Below are 16,486 nucleotides of genomic sequence, written 5' to 3'. Positions count from 1 at the left end.
ACTACAGGCGCCCGCCACGTCGCCCGGCTAGTTTTTTGTATTTTTTAGTAGAGACAGGGTTTCACTGTGTTAGCCAGGATGGTCTCAATCTCCTGACCTCGTGATCCGCCCGTCTTGGCCTCCCAAAGTGCTGGGATTACAGGCTTGAGCCACCGCGCCCGGCCGGCCTCTAGGTTCTTACTCCCACGTGTGCATGTGTATGCCACACACAGCTCACAATGACATCGTGGACTCCTGGGCATCTCTGTAGTTCCAGAAAACACTCCTAGGGGCTGCACCTGGGGCCAGTGTGGAGAGAGCTGCTAAGGAGTCGTGCGGGACCCTCCTAGTGAGCCGCGTGGAGACGAGGTCCACTGCCTGGTCTCTCTCCACACCTGGGAGATGCGCACAACAGCCTGAGTCTGTCTCCAGGAGCAGCTCTCTGCCCAGTGAGCCCTCGGGCCCAGGTGGGTCCTCTACCTGGCGGCTCAGGCCTCCCTCGATGTCCTCGCTGGCATGCTCCAGGGACCCACACTTTCCACTGGTGGCCAAGGGTATTTGGCCTAGGGGAGAGGATGCCGGGGCTGCTTGCCAGGGACGTGGAGGTGTGGCTGCCTATGGGGATGTGGCTGCCTTCCTGCTCTTACGCAGCATTTCTTTGGGGTCTCGGCCCCTGGTGGGGGTCTTGGCCAAGCAGGCTCGGCTGCCCAGGGGCCCCACTGCAGATGAAGCAGTGTCTAGGAGCTCATCCAGACCCACCAAGAGCTGCCCCGACCCTCCCTGGCTCTCTGCACACCCAGAGCTCTGTGCTCCTTCCCAGGGCTCTCCCCGACTGCCCAAGACCTCCTCAAAGGCCACATCAGCCCAGAACCCTGTGCCCAAAGCAGGAGCCCAGTCCTCCGACGAACTGCCAATCGTCATGTCCGCGTCACCAGCTGCCAACAGCCCTGACAGACCTTCCCTGGCCACAGAGGCCACTCTGGATGGAGCTGGGGGCTGCACTGATGGCCCTGGGAGCCCTCCAGGGACACTGCCTGACCCCTCACACGACGGGTGCCTTGGCCAGCTGACAGGTTCAGGCCACTGGCTGCCTCCGGCCTCATCCCCTGCTATAGAACTGCATCTACCCAACTGGTCCTCAAGGCTTCCACCCGGTCCAGCCACTCCTAGGCAGAGCCCCGACTCCTGGGTTCCCGCGGACCCCTGGAGCCCAGGAAACAGTCCCTCCGGCAGACTCTCCTCAGACAAGGAGGACAAATCCTGGGTGGTGATAGCGCTGTCCTCCCCGAGGGGCCCCGAGGGCGGGGAAGGGAAGGCATCTGAGCCTGGGTTGGTGTCTTCGCCATCACTCTGTGCCTGGGGAGTGGGAGGAGGTGGGGGTAGGGGGTCCTCCCTGTGGATGGAGGACGGGAGGTCGGCACTGCTGTAGGACAGCAACTCGTCCACGGGAGACAGGATCTCAATCAAGATGTCACTGGCAAGTCGGGGACAGGCTTCCTCCAGGACAGTGGGGGATCCATTCCCACCGGGCCCAGGCACCCAGCTCTCAGTTACTAGGAGTGCCAGCCTGCCCAGGTCCCCGGGAGGAGCCTGCAGGGTCACTGGGGTCTCGGGCTCTGGCATGAGGCGCGGGAGTTTGCTCTTGGTGGACATACTTGAGTCAGCTTCCCGAGCTCCCTCCTGGTAGCCAGAAGTCTCTCCTCCTTTGTTGAAATCTGCTCCTTCACTCCCAGAGGTCCCCAAAGGAAAGGCTGGCAGTGAGTCCGAGTCGCTGGCAGAAGAGATTTGGGGTGGGAACACCACACCGGCGGCCTCAGGGGGTGCCTGGCGTGCTTCTCCTGTGTCTGACACCCTGGTCAGGCTCTCACTGGTCCCAAAAGCTTCCTGCCCCTCCCCAGGCTGTGGGGAGCGAAGAGCTACCTGGGGCTCCATACCACTTTCAAGGCCGGATGAGCCACCTGCAGGCAGGGAGCTCCCCGAGGCTGGCTCGGCCCCGGTACAGGGTTCTGGCAGGTCCTCCTTGCTGTCCTCGTCCCAGACTTTGCTGGAGGCCTCTGACAGCTCTGACCCTGACCTTGGAGAAGGGATGTCTGGGAAAGGCAGCAGCCAGCCTGCCTTCGGGCTTTGCTCCGGTGCTGAACCTTCTGCCACAGCCGTGTCCAAGGAGGAACCACGCAGGGGGCTGGCCCCACTGCCCTGGGGCCTCTGCCAGGTGACCCGTCCTCCACCCCCAGGAACACTGCCTGGCCGAGGCTCACCCTGGTTTGGCCCCCAGGACAAAGGCAGGCCGGCTTCCTCTGAGGAGTGTCGGGCAGAGAGCTCTCCAGGCCAGGCGAAACCGCTGTCTGGGGAGTCTTTAGCTTCCGAGCCGGGAAGAGAGCTGGAGCTCTCAGAAAGTTGGACCAGGGTAGCCGCTGCTTTCTGGAACTCCCAGAGAGAGGGACAGGACAGGCTGGTGACAGAGCCTGCTGGGGAGGTGTGGGATGACACCATGGCTTCTTGCGAAGGCCCCCAGCAGGTTCCGGAAGCAGACTCAGCGCCGGGACTGCAGGAGGGGCTGGCGGGGAGAAGGGGACTGCCCTGGTGCAGGATCGGGGGCGCCACCTCCTCAGGGGCCACAGGAGCTGCTGAGAGAGGAGACAATCAACACTTGTCACTCTCTGCACCCTGGACCCCACGCATATCCCATGGCCCCCAAAGCCAGGAGGTCAGAACAGAGAAACACCCTGAACAGAGGCAGGAAAAGCGTCGAGGGTGCCAGCGTGTTGGACCCCTGTGATTCCACCCCAGCGGTTCACCACACCCACTCCCACCCACACGCAGTGAGTCATGTCCAGGGACCTTGCCGAGCCTCGGGGACCCAGCCTCATAGCACCGCAGCCGTGGTTCAAGGACTGACTGGTTGGCTTTGCCTTGTTTTATTTTCATTCGGGATGTGGGTGGATCCAGAGGATCCCTGACCGTCATTCACCTCCCCTGGCAACCCTGTGATGGGAGGTGCGTGGGCAGAGCCCCCCAGTGGGGCAGGGGGGAAGGCAGGGGCTGTGTGTTGTGGGGAGAAGCTGGCTGTGACGTAGAAACGGCCTTGGGGGACCCTTAGTGGGGACTCGATGGCTGAGGGAGGGGCTGGGGGCTGGGGCATCACCTGGGAAGGCAGCAGCCTGGGCAGCTTCCAGCCAGGTGGAGGAGACGCCGGGGACCTCCTGCAGGCAGGCCTCCATCCTGCAAGCATATTCGTGGAGAACCCTGTGGGGATCCTGGTCCTCCTGGCCTCTTCCCCAGGGCCCACTGTCAGGGACCCCACTGGGCTCAGTCCACAGCTCACACTCGAAAAACATCCCAGCTAGTCCTCTGCCACCACCTGAGGTGACCCTGAGGGCAAGGGCTCCCCAGTGGCTTGTCTTAGGAGGCATCCAGTCTCAGTCCCACTGGATCAGGTGGCAGAGAGGGGTGGGGCTGCCACTCCCAGGGGGTTTGAGGCCCCTCTGCTGACCTTGGGCTGATTCATGGGTGACATCTTTATTTCCAAAAGTGGGTCAGACCCAGGAGGGCTCAGGGTGGGTGCACAGCTGTACCCTAGCAGCACAGCTGTGCCAGGAGAGAGTGAGGGTCTCCACAGCAGGGGGACAGGCAGTGCTGGCTGAACCCGTCTCTGTGCCTCAGGCTCCACCCCTGCCCCAGGTCCTGCCTGCTCCAGGGAGCCCAGCCCCACACCTCTGCTCCCCTGATCGCCAGCTCTCGGTTTCCTGGGACTCCTCTACGCGACTCTCGGCAAAATCCAGCCCCAATTCCGAGCCCTCTTCGCTCATGCTGCCCTCAGTCACCTGCTGGAGACACATTGGAGAAATGACACTGTCAGGATGCGGCCTCTGTCTCTGTCCACCTCCTGTAGCTGGATGGAGCCCCTGTGCTTCCAGCGACCATGGTTAAGGAACAAAGACCACCCAAAAGATGGCCGTGGAGACCCCCACTCATCAGATTCCCCTCCTCCCATTGGGCCCTGCCACCATGGAAAAAAAGCCTGTTTTTCTGCCCAGGTGTTGAGTGTTAGGGTGAGACCCAGAGAAATGGCAAACTTCAGAACTGAAGGCATCTGCCGGGAAGGGCCCCGGGACACTCATGGGATGGACCAGGAGACCCCGCAGGGCCACACAGCAAGGCCAGGCCCCACTCAGCCCACAGGAAGTGCACAGCCACACCCGACTCACGCTGGCTTCCTGTGGGCCACAAGGACCTTCTCTGCCCCAGGAGTGTTGGCTGCGTTCCCCGAAGCTCCTCATATGGCTGCTGTCTGTCGGAGCCCGGGGCTTCCCCGCTAAGGAAGGCCCAGGCTTGGTCTGAGGGTTTCCTGAAGGGCAAAGGGACTGTCAGCGCTGGCGGGGACAGATGCAGGAAGCAGAAGGAGCAGCTCCCGGGAATTCCGAAGTCACATAAAACAAATCTTAAAATTCAAAGTGACGCACGCCTTTCTGCAGTGCTTAGTATGAGGGCGGAAACGTACGTGGTAGTTTGCTCCTAAAATGATCCTGTTATTGGACAGTTAGTGATCGAAGTCCCAGCCAAAAGTTTAGAGAAAATTTGTTTAGAATTCAGAAGTCGGCTGGGCGCGGCGGCTCACGCCTATAAACCCAGCACTTTGGGAGGACGAGGTGGGTGGATCACAAGGTCAGAAGTTCGAGACCAGCCTGGCCAATATGGTGAAACCCCATCTCTACTAAAAATACAAAAATTAAGTGGGCATGGTGGTGGGTGCCTATAATCCCAGCTACTCAGGAGGCTGAGGCAAAAGAATTGCTTAAACCCGGGAGGCGGAGGTCGCAGTGAGCCAAGATCACGCTATTGCACTCTAGCCTGGGAGAGAGTGAGACTTTGTCTCAAAAATAATAATAATTATTATTATCATATTATTATTATTTAGAAGCCTCTTTCCCTCCCTTGGGGGAAACCTTTTGCCAGACCTTGCTCTTCCCCCTCGGTGCCATCCAGACAGACACTGGTGTGAGGCAGGAGTGGCGCAGAGGGCTGGTGGGGGGCAGGCCTCAGACACAGCAAGGTCACCAGTGCACTGCCAGGGGATCGCAAAGGGGGACAAAGGGGTGGGTGGGGCCATTGCAGAACCCTCCCCAGGAGCACCAGGCCCTCCCCGCATTGCATCTTCATCTCCCTAGACTTTCGTTCTGTGGGGTCAGGGGACTGTGAGGGCCAAGGCCACCTGGCTAAGGGAACCGGAGCTGTTTGGCGAACGCCCAAGGAGGGGGAAGCTCCATCAGTGGGAACACCTGCCCTCCTGTCCATGGCCCTGGGCTGCCCCAGTGACCACAGTGGGGTGTCACCCAGGGAGGCCTTGCGAGTGCAGTCTTTTGATCAGAGAGCGGCCAGCACTGCAATCAGGCAGCCCCAGGGCGAGCCCCGGACCACCTGAGAACTTAAGTCAGGCCCCAGGCTCCTCCTCTGCAGTGTGGGCGTAACGAATGAAGCCACCTCCAGAGGCAACGAGCACCCATGGTGGGTGCGGGCACCTGGCTGGCCCCCAGAACGGTGACAGCTGGTACATGTGGCCATGTGGCGAGGGAGGCTTCAGGCTGAGCAAGCTTCACGGTGGCCGCTGAAGTCTGAATGACGCAGGCCGGGGGGCGATGCGGGACACGGGGGGAAAGTACTCTGTATTCACTACGCCCCTCAGTGCCACTGGCCTCTCCAGGGAGCCCCACCAGCCACGCTTTCCTGGGCAGGCAGCCCCACAAGTGCTTCTAACCTCTTCCTATCTCAACCCGTCTGTCCTGAGGTTTGCTTTCCCTGGCTCCAACAGTCCGGCAAACCCTTGGTAGCATAGTCTCCCTGCTTCCGAGGATGGACACTGGGTGGGGGCCTTCTGAACTCGGCACCCAGGGCTGGTCAGGGAGCTCCGAGGTGGCATCACAGGGCATGCAACCCCCACTCACTCTTCAGCTGGTGGCTACCGGATCCACCACCAGGGCTCCCTGACACGGTGAGCGCGTCCCCTCCCGCCCCACCTACAAATTGGGGACTTGGCTCTCGGGGAGGCCCCCGGCCAAGTGTAAGGTTCGGAAAGAGAAAAATGTATTTTTTTTTTTTTTTTTTTTTTTTTTTGAGATGGAGTCTCGCTCCGTCGCCCGGGCTGGAGTGCAGTGGCCGGATCTCAGCTCACTGCAAGCTCCGCCTCCCGGGTTCACGCCATTCTCCTGCCTCAGCCTCCCAAGTAGCTGGGACTACAGGCACCCGCCACCTCGCCCGGCTAGTTTTTTGTATTTTTTAGTAGAGACGGGGTTTCACCGTGTTAGCCAGGATGGTCTCGATCTCCTGACCTCGTGATCCACCCGTCTCGGCCTCCCAAAGTGCTGGGATTACAGGCTTGAGCCACCGCGCCCGGCCGAGAAAAATGTAATTGGTGCAAAAACCTCCGTCGGCTGAAGACGCTCAGGCAGTGCTGGCTTCCAAACGCTTAAAAACCTGCCCCAGATGAACGAAGTTGCGACTAAAACAACCCCAGCCAGTTATGACTTTTAATTTCTCCAGAAGAGCCGCTGCGTCACCTCCGGTAGGAGATGGAGCCGGCCACTCTTCTTGCAGTGAAGGGGTCCGAGGCCAGGGTGGGGGGCCACCAGGGCCCATCTTCTTTGCTTTCCGTCCTTGTCCAGTGGCTGAGCTCCAGCCTTGGACAGTCTCTGCTGGATGTGGGGGAAGCGTCCGGCGCCGCGATGGCCCACATGCTGTTTCCAGGGTGCTTACCTGGGAGCGGCTCCTTCGCCTCCGGCGACCTGCGCTGAGCTGTGGGGAGGCGCCCCTCCGCCTCCTCGGCCTGGGGATTGAGACAGGGGAGTGGACATGCCACAGGGCCCTGCAGGGAGAGCACCATGGGCCAGGGATAGACCAGGATGGATGGGGACAGACTGGGGTGGATGGGGACAGATGGGGGCGGACAGGAACAGACAGGGACAGACAGGGACGGGCAGGGACAGACAGGGACCCACTGCAGGAACCAAGGACCGGCCACAGGAGCTAAGGGGCCCCAACCAAGATCAAGTTGCGGATTGGCAGAATGTTGGGAGGAGGGCCCTGAAACAGATGGGGCTGGGGAAACGGCTTCCAGGGACTGTGCGTACGGGAAAGGCTGTGCCCAGCCGCTGTCCGTCGGTGGGGCTCGCAGGCTGCAGGCCCGGCTGAGGGGCCTGAGGCTGCTTCCCAGATTCTGAAAGACATAGTCCCAGAAGTCACCAACGGCAACCACAGACTGAGGCCAGGAAGGGAAGGAACGAGGCAGGGGCAGAATGGAGCTGCGGGGGGGTGCGGGGTGGGGGAAACACGGTGGGGACTGATGTGCGTGGGGAAGTGGGGAGGGTGTCGCCGCATACTGCCCTGTTCTTGGCAGGATGGATGGCAAACAAGCCAACTTTGAGGGAGACAGGGACAGCCTGGGGCCACATCCGGCTCTCTGCCCTGCCATGTCCCCTGCCTGGAGGCCTGAGGGTCTGCTCAGCCTGAGCCTGGGAAAGGCAGCCTCTGAGGCAAGCTTGGGGCAGGCCCTGCCGAATCCTCCTTCTGCCCTGGCCAGGGGCTCTCTGTGGGCCTGTGTTTCTGGGACCTGCCTGGCAACAGTCTGAGGCCTGCATGTGGCCCAGGGGCTCTGAGCAGCCGCCCACGAGGAGCCCTTCCCAGACAGAACCTGTCTGGGTGGTTTCCCGGCCAGTGCATCCCTTGCTCTGTATCTTGGGAATGCTGGCTGCCTGTGCATGGGGTCGCCTGCCTGCTGGCAAGCCCACTGTGTGCCCTGCTGCACTGAGACGCGGACACGGGGAGGCTGGGGTGGCCTGGTCACAGGTGGGGCACAGCAGGCCTGCCTGACCCTGAGCCTGACGCCACCCCACACTGCCCAGGGCCCACTGAATGAGTCCATCTGTCCCTGGGCAGTCACCACTGCTGCTCGTTACCTTGGCTGATGTGGCTGCGACTCTCCACCAGCGGGCTCCGGGGGTCATGTGTGTCCTCGCCCCACGCTGGCCTCGGAGGCTGCTGGTGACCATCTGCGTCGGAGGTTGTCTGGGGCGGCATCACATCCTGCTGCTCCACAGGAGGGCTGCACGGCCATGCAGAGTGGAGGTGACCGCCCGCCCGGCTGCCCCTTCCCAGGTGTCCAGCCCTGGCCACAACCTCCACCAGCACCCTCTCTCTGGGAACAACCTCATGTCACATCCAGGGGTGGCTGTGGTCAGTGGCCAAGCAGAAGACAGGATTGTGACCCCCTCACCCAGGTAAGGTGGGTGGGAGAGACCTGTGTTCTCTCCAGGGTGTGGCCCCTTGAGACTTCTGCCTGGAGATGGACTGTGCCTCCCAGGTGCACATCCTGGGCCCCCGAGAAGCACGGTGCCACCCCAGGCCTGCGCTGACCTCCAGGCACCCCCCGTCTGACTCTGCCTGGGTCACACTGCTGGGGTGGCAAGAAAACTCCTGCTCTCTCAGGTGCCTGCCCGGCGACACATCGTCTGACTCCCTTTCTCCCCCAGGCACCTGCCACATCTGGGCACAGCTGGTTGCCCCCACCCAAGGGTGCCCCTGAGCATTTCCCCCTGGATTCACAGATGGCCAGGGGTGAGCAGGAGGTGCTGGTTCAGAGGAGGGTGGCCCTAAGGGCCTGGAATCCCTGTATCCCAAGGTAGATGGCTGAGGGGCTGGAGCCCACACTCTCGCTGGAGCAGGACTGGGAAGGCACCTTGACACCAGTGTGTGCCCCACGCAGGCTCTAGAGGGAGACAAGGCAGTGCCCCCAGGGCTTGGCACTGCCCCCAAAGCAGAGCAAAGTACTGTACTCTCAGAGCTGCCCCAGAAACAGAACATGGCTGAATAAAAATGGGAACAGGAACCCCCACGTCCTAAAGGATTCATTCCCCTCCCCTACACCCTCCTCGGCACGCAGCGTCTCAGGCCAGGACCCCGCGGCAGCTCCATCTGCTCCATCCAGCTTCTCCCTCGCTCCCCTGGGATGCAGATAGACACACCCCGACCCCAAGGCACCCAGCTCACAACTGAGCTTCTCTCAAATGGACCAATGAAGGAGGGAAGCGTGTCTGCTGCTGTGTGGCAGGACCCCCAGCAAAACACCACAGGTGAGCTTCTTGGGGGTGGGGTCCCAGGGAGCCAAAGTTTTCTCTGTGAATACCTCACTTTTCTCTGTTTTCTAGCTGTGGACAGGGCTACACATCACTGGTGTGACAAGCCGAACATAGGGGGTACCCCTTCGCCAGGAGGGTGGGCTGACCCCCACGCTGGGGTCCAGGTCTGCAACCATACGTCTACCGGCCCCTCCCCTCCAGCCCTATAAGCAAACCCTGGGGGACCAAGTGGCGGTAGCAGGCCTGGAAGCCTCTTCAGAGATTCCTGGGACTGGCAACTGGCAGCAATGTGAATGACAGATCAGTCTGTGCCCAGGTTTATTTGAAAGCTTGAGGAGGAGCTACGGAGCCAATGGCCGAGGCTGAGTGGTCAGCAACTCCCGTCACTGCAGAGGCCCCTCTGGGCTGGGAAAGAGCTGCAGGACGCTCCCCCAGGCAGGCAGGGGCCTCCAAAGGCTGCTTCCCTGGGTCTGTGCTGCCCCGCTGCTTGCTGCTTCAAGGGATTCTGTGATACAGTCTTGAGGGCTGCCGGCCCTGGGGGCCTGAGCTCAAAGGAGAGAAGGCCTCCTTGGTCCTCCAGGGCCATTTTTGAGCCCTGAAAGAAGAGCTGTTCCCAGCATCAGGAAGCCGGGAGGCTCTTGATGGGAAAAGCAGTTGCTCCTCCCACGGCCAGGCTCTCGGGCAGGTGACCCTGGTCATCACACCTCCTCCCCTGCTCCATGGGCACAGTCCAGGCAGAGCCCTGGTGCCCTCTAATGAGGCGCTTTTGCTGCAAACCAAAGCCAACGGCCATATGGCCAGGCCTCAGAGAAGGTTGAGCTGCCACTGGTGGGCAGAACAGCCCCCAGCCACCTTGGGAGGGGGTGCCCAGGGCTACACGTGCCACCCCTGGCCCCTGAGCCAGGCCTGTCCACCGGCTGTGCCCCACCGCGTCCTGCAGCAGCTGTTGTGGGGGAGAGCAACCCGTCCCTATTTCCCAGGTGAGGAAACAGGCTAAGAGGAGACCCTCCCCATGGCCACACTCCAGCCAGCCACAGAGCTGGGAAGGTGTAGCCAGCTCCTGAGGCTCCTCCCATGGGGCCCGGGCAGCTCTGGCTTCTGCCCAGACCCACTGGGCCAGCAGGCCTCCCTCAGTGCCCTCAAAACCCACCCCCTTCCGTCCTCCCAGGCACAGGTGGGGATGGGGCTGAGTGAGAGTCGGCCGCCCGGTGCAGGAAAGGCTTCTCAGGCGAACATCAGCCTCCAAGCGTCCAGACCCCAACTCCCAACCCCCAAGACCAACCAACTCACCGTATGGCCTTCGAGCTTGCGGGGCTGCTCTGGGGGCGACGGCTGGTGGGGCTGCTGGGCCTGCGCAGGGTCAGGGGACACAGGGAGGCCTCTGGCTGCTGGCTTGTCTCTGAGCTGCCCTCCCAGGTGGCCTTGACTTTGGGGCTGGAACCCTGTGAGAAACGGTGCAGGAGAGCCTGGCATGGCTGTCTCTGCCCATTTTCTCCTCAGAAAAGCCGGTGCCAGGTGTCATGTGGCTGTGGCTGTGGCAGGGCTGGTGCAGTGCTGGGGCTGTTTGCTCCCCGCTGGGTGCCAGGCTGAAACAGGACCTCTTATTTGAGCAGGGGTCCTGCACCCCCGCTGAGAGGTATGGATGGGAGGCCCAGAACGAGGAGTCTTTGCCCAAGGCTGGCCAGAGACCCCCATGCCCAGCTCTGGAATCAGGTTGCTCGTGTCTCCTCTCCTGCAGTCCAGCCTGGAGCAGGTGCTTCAGAAAGCTCAGATCATTCAATCCTCATCCCCACCTTCCGGGTGAACCCGCTGCCCTCCCTGCCTTACAGAGGAGACGCGCAGGTGGGGAAGGCACACAGCTTGCCTGGGGATAGTCCCCCACCCCTCGTCCACACAGCTTCCTCACCCTGCTGGTGGACATGGGGAGCAGGAGCCTCCCTCCAAGGACGCAGCTTCTGCCTGGGGTCCCCGAGGGGCTGGCCTCCCTGAGGAACTTCCAGCCACACTCTCCTTCCTGCCTGGGTCCCATGAGATCCCCAGTCCTGCTTACTCCCCAACCCCATCCACTGCTGCCCCCACCTAAAGTCTGGCTCTGCTCTAGGGCCTGGCCAGGACCACCCCATCCAGGAAGCCTCCTCAGCCCCCAGAAGCAGGCCCTCCCTCCCTCCATCTGCCCCACCCCCACCCCCACCCCCCAGTAAGTCTTCCTGGGGCCATAGGCATTTTTACAAGGGACTTGCGCGATCCCAGGGTACAGCATTTCTGGGGCTGAGCCCCAGCCCAGGCGAGAGCACCCACCTGCGGCAGCTTGGCCCGGGCCTGCAGCTCGTGCACTGGGACGATGTCTGCGGGCCCCGTCATGGGGAGGACTTCCGCTGGCCCCGGGATGGGGAGTGCGTCCGTGGGCCCTGGGATGGGGAGGGCGTCCGTTGGCCCCGGGATGGTGAGTGCGTCCGCGGGCCCCGTCATGGGGAGGACTTCCGCGGTTCCCATCATGGGGAGGACTTCCGCGGGCCCCGGGATGGGGAGGGTGTCCGCAGGCCCGCGGATGGGGAGGGCTCCTGCAGGCCCCGGCATGGAGACGACGTCCCTCTGATGCTGCAGAAGCAGCTTCCTGTCTCGGTGCCTGAGCAGCTGCGTGTGTCGCAGGTATTGGATTTCCCTCTGAGCAGGCAAAAGAAGCAGATGTCAGCATAACCCTGGAGCCAGCAGAGGAAAAGGCCAACGAAAGGGAAGGGGTGTCTGGGGGACGCCCTGGCCCTCGCACTGGGGGGCCTCCCTTTCCCTCCAATTGGCCTTTGCCTGCCCCTCCTGCAGGGCCTAGGATACCCCCATGGCCTTGAGCTTCCCTGGGCTTGGTGGAGGAGGCAGCTGCAGGCAGCAGGAGGCAGGAGGGAGACAGGTGTTTATTCCCCGGGGCCCGAGCAGGGCTGGCACAGGTTGACTGGGCCTCGCCCTCCCTCTCTCCAGGCTCTAGGCACTGCCCCCACCCCATCCCTCCTTTACGACTGTTCTCTCTGTTCCCCACAGTGTCCTGGTGGACGCACCCTCGGAACCACCTTGTATGGAGCCCAGGCACGGGCTGTTGCCCACCCGCCCTGGGAGATGGCAGCTTCATCAGGGAGACGGGAAACTGAGGCTCTACCAAGCGGGTGTCTGGTCCATGGCCTCGCTGGGGGGGTCCCAGACCCCACGTCCACCAGGGCGTCTCTGTCTATGACATGCAGCCTGCCTATGGCTGGGCGTCCTGGCCCTGGCCAGCTCCAGCTCCTCCCGCATGGGCTCCCTGGGCAGGGCCTGTTCTATCAGGCCCCCTCATTGACGAGCGGATCCCTTCTAAGCCCCTTTTATTTCCCCGACTCGCATGGTTCTCTGTGGTGCCTGCCTTTTCCTGTTTCTCCATATTCAAGAGGACTCGTGCATGAGTCTGCAGCCTGGGTCTCCGCCCCCAGCTCCCGTGCCCCACACCTGACACCCCAAGTTCCAGTATGTACAGGGCATCCAGGGCAGGGGTGGGGATTTTTTTTTTTTTTTGAAACGGAGTCTCGCTCTGTCGCCCGGGCTGGAGTGCAGTGGCCGGATCTCAGCTCACTGCAAGCTCCGCCTCCCAGGTTCACGCCATTCTCCTGCCTCAGCCTCCCGAGTAGCTGGGACTACAGGCGCCCGCCACCTCGCCCGGCTAGTTTTTTGTATTTTTTTAGTAGAGACGGGGTTTCACCGTGTTAGCCAGGATGGTCTGGATCTCCTGACCTCGTGATCTGCCCATCTTGGCCTCCCAAAGTGCTGGGATTATAGACTTGAACCACCGCACCCGGCCAGCTTCTTTTTTTCTTTCTTTCTTTCTTTTTTTTTTTTTTTGGAAACAAGGTCTCACTCTGTTGCCCAGGCTGGAGTGCAGTGGTGCAATCTCAGCTCACCGCAGCCTCGACCTCCCGAGCTCAAGCAATCCTCCCACCTCAGTCCACCAAACAGCTGGGACTACAAGCATTGGCCACCTGTAGTGGCAGATTTAGTTTTTGTAGAGACGGGGGTCTTACTATGTTGCCTAGGCCTGTCTCACATTCCTGGGCTCAAGCGATCCTCCCACCTTGGTCTCCCAAAGTGCTGGAATTACAGGCGTGAACCACCTCACCCAGCCAGGTTCCTTTATCTGTACCAAGGGTGTTAGCGCCAGCCCCTGCCCCACAGCATGGGGACACTGATGTGAGGATGTGGGCACAGTGGCCTCGAGCTGTGAGGGGCCCTTGAGCCTGTGACCTGGGCGGGGGCCGGCAAGGGTCCTCGCTCTGGCTCTCAGGCTTGCTCCTCAGTCTCGCTCTCTGCCGCAGGCAAAGCCCTGACTCTGGCAGCTGTTCCCCTCTCCACGTGTGCGCCCAGCACCGACTCTCCCTGGGGGTGGGCTTCCTCCAGGCCCTGGTGACAACGATGGCAGGAAGGCAAGAGCAGCCACAGATGGAGACCCCTCCCTGGCTGGCGTGGCCGGGGATTCACCTGCACCACCCTCACGGCCCCCACGCAGCGCACATCAGGCTTCTCCTCATTTTCCAGATGAGGGAACTGGGCTCGGAGCAGCTGGGAAAGTCCTCTGAGGTCGTACATGGCACACATCCACCCGGGTAAGTGCCGGCTGCGCTAAAGTCTCCCAAACCCTTGCTTACAGATACTAACTATTCTTCTCCGGTTCCAAGGAGGAAACCGAGGTGCCAAGAGACAGAGCCACTTGCCCGAGGTGACATCCAGCAAAAGGCCGAGCCAGGGCCACAGGGCCACCCTCCACTCTGGCCGTGATGCCCCGGGAAGGCCGTAGACACTCCTTGTGTACAGGGCCATGCTCCACCCTGGCCGTGATGCCCCCTTGGGCCATGGGCACTCCTTGTGTACTGCAGGGTCTTGTATGGCCCTGGAGGGTGGCAAGGGCTTGGGAATTCTTTAGCTGTGGTGCTGGGGAATGTTCAGATTCCAGGCAAGAAGATGACAGGACCACCTCTGTGTGCCGCCCACCTCGACCCACCAGGCCTGTGCTGGCCCCACCTGCTCCTTCTCGAATCTGCTGAGGGCTTGCTGCTGCTTCTCCACCAGCACGGCCAGCACAGCTCTGTCCCTCTTGCTGTCCAGGCACCTGGGGGGAGGTGGCAACATCACCGCCAATCTTGACAGCCCGTGCAAGTGGATATAGAAAGTCACAGACACAGCCAGCCCTGGTCGGTCACATCAACCTGGAATGCCCTCCCAAGGTGCGGCGGGCACCGGGGAGGAGGCAGCCATGCGTGGATAGGCTCGGCAGCCTTGAGGTGGCCAGATGGCCCGAGCCCTGGCTGTCACTCTTCCACCCCTCACAGCCACTTTTGGACTTTTGGTCTAAAGAGATAAAGGCTGGCAGAGAGCAGCCCCTGCCACCCTGAAGACCCAGCCCAGGCCAGTGGGTCCTCTGGGGAGGGAGGTGGGGGTCACCCACATCCACCCCTGCTCCCATCATGGAATAAACACCCTCAGCCTGGCCCGCTCAGACACTGGGTGAGGATGTTAACTGGAATCACCTTTCTGGAGACCAATGTGGCATTATCAAGCGGCTTCCAAATGCATTCTCACTGACATGGTCATTCCACTTCTAAGGTTTTACCTTAAGGAAATGACCTCTCTATCTTCATTAATAATGGCAAAAAGTTGGAGACAGCCTACAGGCCCAGAGATCCGGGACAGGCGAAGGGAGTTACAGCCCTGTCTCTGTGCCGGTGCGCCCTGTGTATTACAGCAGTTACGTAGACACACAGAAAGGTTTTCCTGACATTTAAATTGAAAACGCAAGTTACAAAACAGCACACGCCGCCCATTTGCAACGTTGCAATAGCCATGTGTGTTTCTCCCCAAAACAGAGTATCCACACCGGGCGCGGTGGCTCACGCCTGTAATCCCGGCTCTTTGAGAGGTGGAGGCAGGTGGATCACCTGAGGTCAGGAGTTCGAGACCAGCCTGATAAACACGGCGAAATTCCGTCTCTACTAAAAATACAAAATTAGCCGGGTGTGGTGGCGCATGCCTGTGATCCTAGCTACTTGGAAGGCTGAGGCAGGAGAATCGCTTGAAGGAGGCGGAGGTTGCAGTCAGCCTAGATCGTGCCATGCGCCACTACAGCCCCCAACCTGGGCAACAAGAGCGAAACTCGGTCTCAAAAAAACAAAACAAAACAAAAAAACAAAGAATGCGCAAAGACGATTTCAGAGGTCATCTTTGGGACGATGGGGGTATTTTTTTTATTTGTGTATTGAGTACTGCCTTAGCTAAGTTTCAGCAAACACCTATTACTGCTTGGACCAGTACCTTGTTTCTCAAAACACTGTCGGGCCACGGCAGGGACCCGGACAGGGCAGGGCGGGGCTGTGGCGGGGCGGGGCCGCGGCGGGGGCGGGGCCGGCGCTGGGCGCATGCGCTCACCCTCGCCGATGCTCCAGCCAGGCCAGCTCCGCGAGCGTTTTCTCCTGGAGCGCCATCTCTCGCAGGTGCAGCAGCGCGGCCTGGTGCTGTGCTCGCAGCTCCTCCTCCCGCAGGCTCCGCTCCAGCATCTGCAGCTTGAAGCGTCCCAAGGCTCCTAAAGCTCTGCGTTCGGCGCTTCCGGGCCTCGCGGGGCTCCACTAGGGCGGGCCGCGTCACCGCCTAGGTTCTAGCCGCTCCAGGCACCGGCCACCGCCTCCGAGAAGCCCTCTGGGACTGCCCGCCCCGCTCATCTCCCATGCCGCCCCCGCTTCCCCGACTGTGAGCCGGCGGGGCAGGCTGGATCTTCATCATCTCGGCCTCACGACCAGCCCTGATCCAGGAAGCCCAAGCCACCTGCCCTAAAATATACAACCTGGGCGGGGGCTAACCGTGCCCAAAGCACCCTGTTGAAATGCCTGCCCCGCTCTGTCACCCAGGGCGGGAGGAACCGGCTTGAGTAGCTGTCAGCTGGAAGACTGCATGACGCGATGGCGGGAAGAAGCTCCCAACCCAGAACCTGCCTTGGTCCTTCTTAGTGGAGGGACGGTTGGGTCCGAGGCCCACTACCAGGGCCGTGCTGGGTCCTGAAATTGTGCCCCTCCCCCAGGGGACCTCTCCACGTACCTGGTGGGCGCGGTTGTGTGGAGGGAAGAGCTTGGCCAGGGGCAGCTGGGAGAGGACTCCGTCAGGGCCCCCCACCTCTGAGGAAGGAAGCACCATGGTTGGGTCATGTAGGGGGTCTAAGTGCCCTGTGTCAGGGGCCATTTCTACCGGAGGGCCTCATAAAAGTAGGAGGTCTAGGGTAGTTTAGTGCCCCCGCCCCATCCCGGACACACAAGGCTTCACGAAGAATCCACAAGACCACGTGGGAAGGGACCAGCAGTCTCCTGATGTGAAGTTCTGGTGTG

At 61.4% G+C, this 16,486-nt stretch overlaps 1 protein-coding gene across 1 annotated transcript; it reads right to left on the bottom strand.

Annotated features, from left to right (window-relative positions):
* Positions 1-113: 113 nt before the first annotated feature.
* Positions 114-15,946, bottom strand: LOC104669779 (collagen alpha-1(I) chain). The gene is made up of 11 exons (XM_030920409.1): positions 15,540-15,946; positions 14,139-14,226; positions 11,406-11,771; positions 10,398-10,549; positions 7,929-8,074; positions 7,104-7,189; positions 6,730-6,799; positions 4,188-4,327; positions 3,694-3,806; positions 3,125-3,201; positions 114-2,606 (listed from the first exon to the last, which is right to left on the bottom strand). Exons 1-11 carry the CDS (start codon positions 15,665-15,667, stop codon positions 595-597), a joined length of 3,378 nt encoding a protein of 1,125 aa, XP_030776269.1. The 5' UTR covers positions 15,668-15,946; the 3' UTR covers positions 114-594.
* Positions 15,947-16,486: the final 540 nt, after the last annotated feature.

Source organism: Rhinopithecus roxellana, chromosome 16 (assembly GCF_007565055.1).
Source record: "Rhinopithecus roxellana isolate Shanxi Qingling chromosome 16, ASM756505v1, whole genome shotgun sequence".
Lineage (NCBI taxonomy): Eukaryota > Metazoa > Chordata > Mammalia > Primates > Cercopithecidae > Rhinopithecus > Rhinopithecus roxellana.
This window is presented reverse-complemented; position numbering and strand designations above follow the sequence as displayed.

What these genes read in the sequence shown, in the direction of transcription:
- LOC104669779 (XM_030920409.1), bottom strand. Translation starts at nt 15,667, where the DNA reads ATGCTGGAGCGGAGCCTGCGGGAGGAGGAGCTGCGAGCACAGCACCAG. An exon ending in TCGCAGCCACATCAGCCAAG is followed by an intron (nt 7,190 to 7,928) that starts GTAACGAGCAGC and finishes TATGTCTTTCAG; the next exon opens with AATCTGGGAAGCAGCCTCAG. An exon ending in GGCGAAGGAGCCGCTCCCAG is followed by an intron (nt 4,328 to 6,729) that starts GTAAGCACCCTG and finishes TTTGCCCTTCAG; the next exon opens with GAAACCCTCAGACCAAGCCT.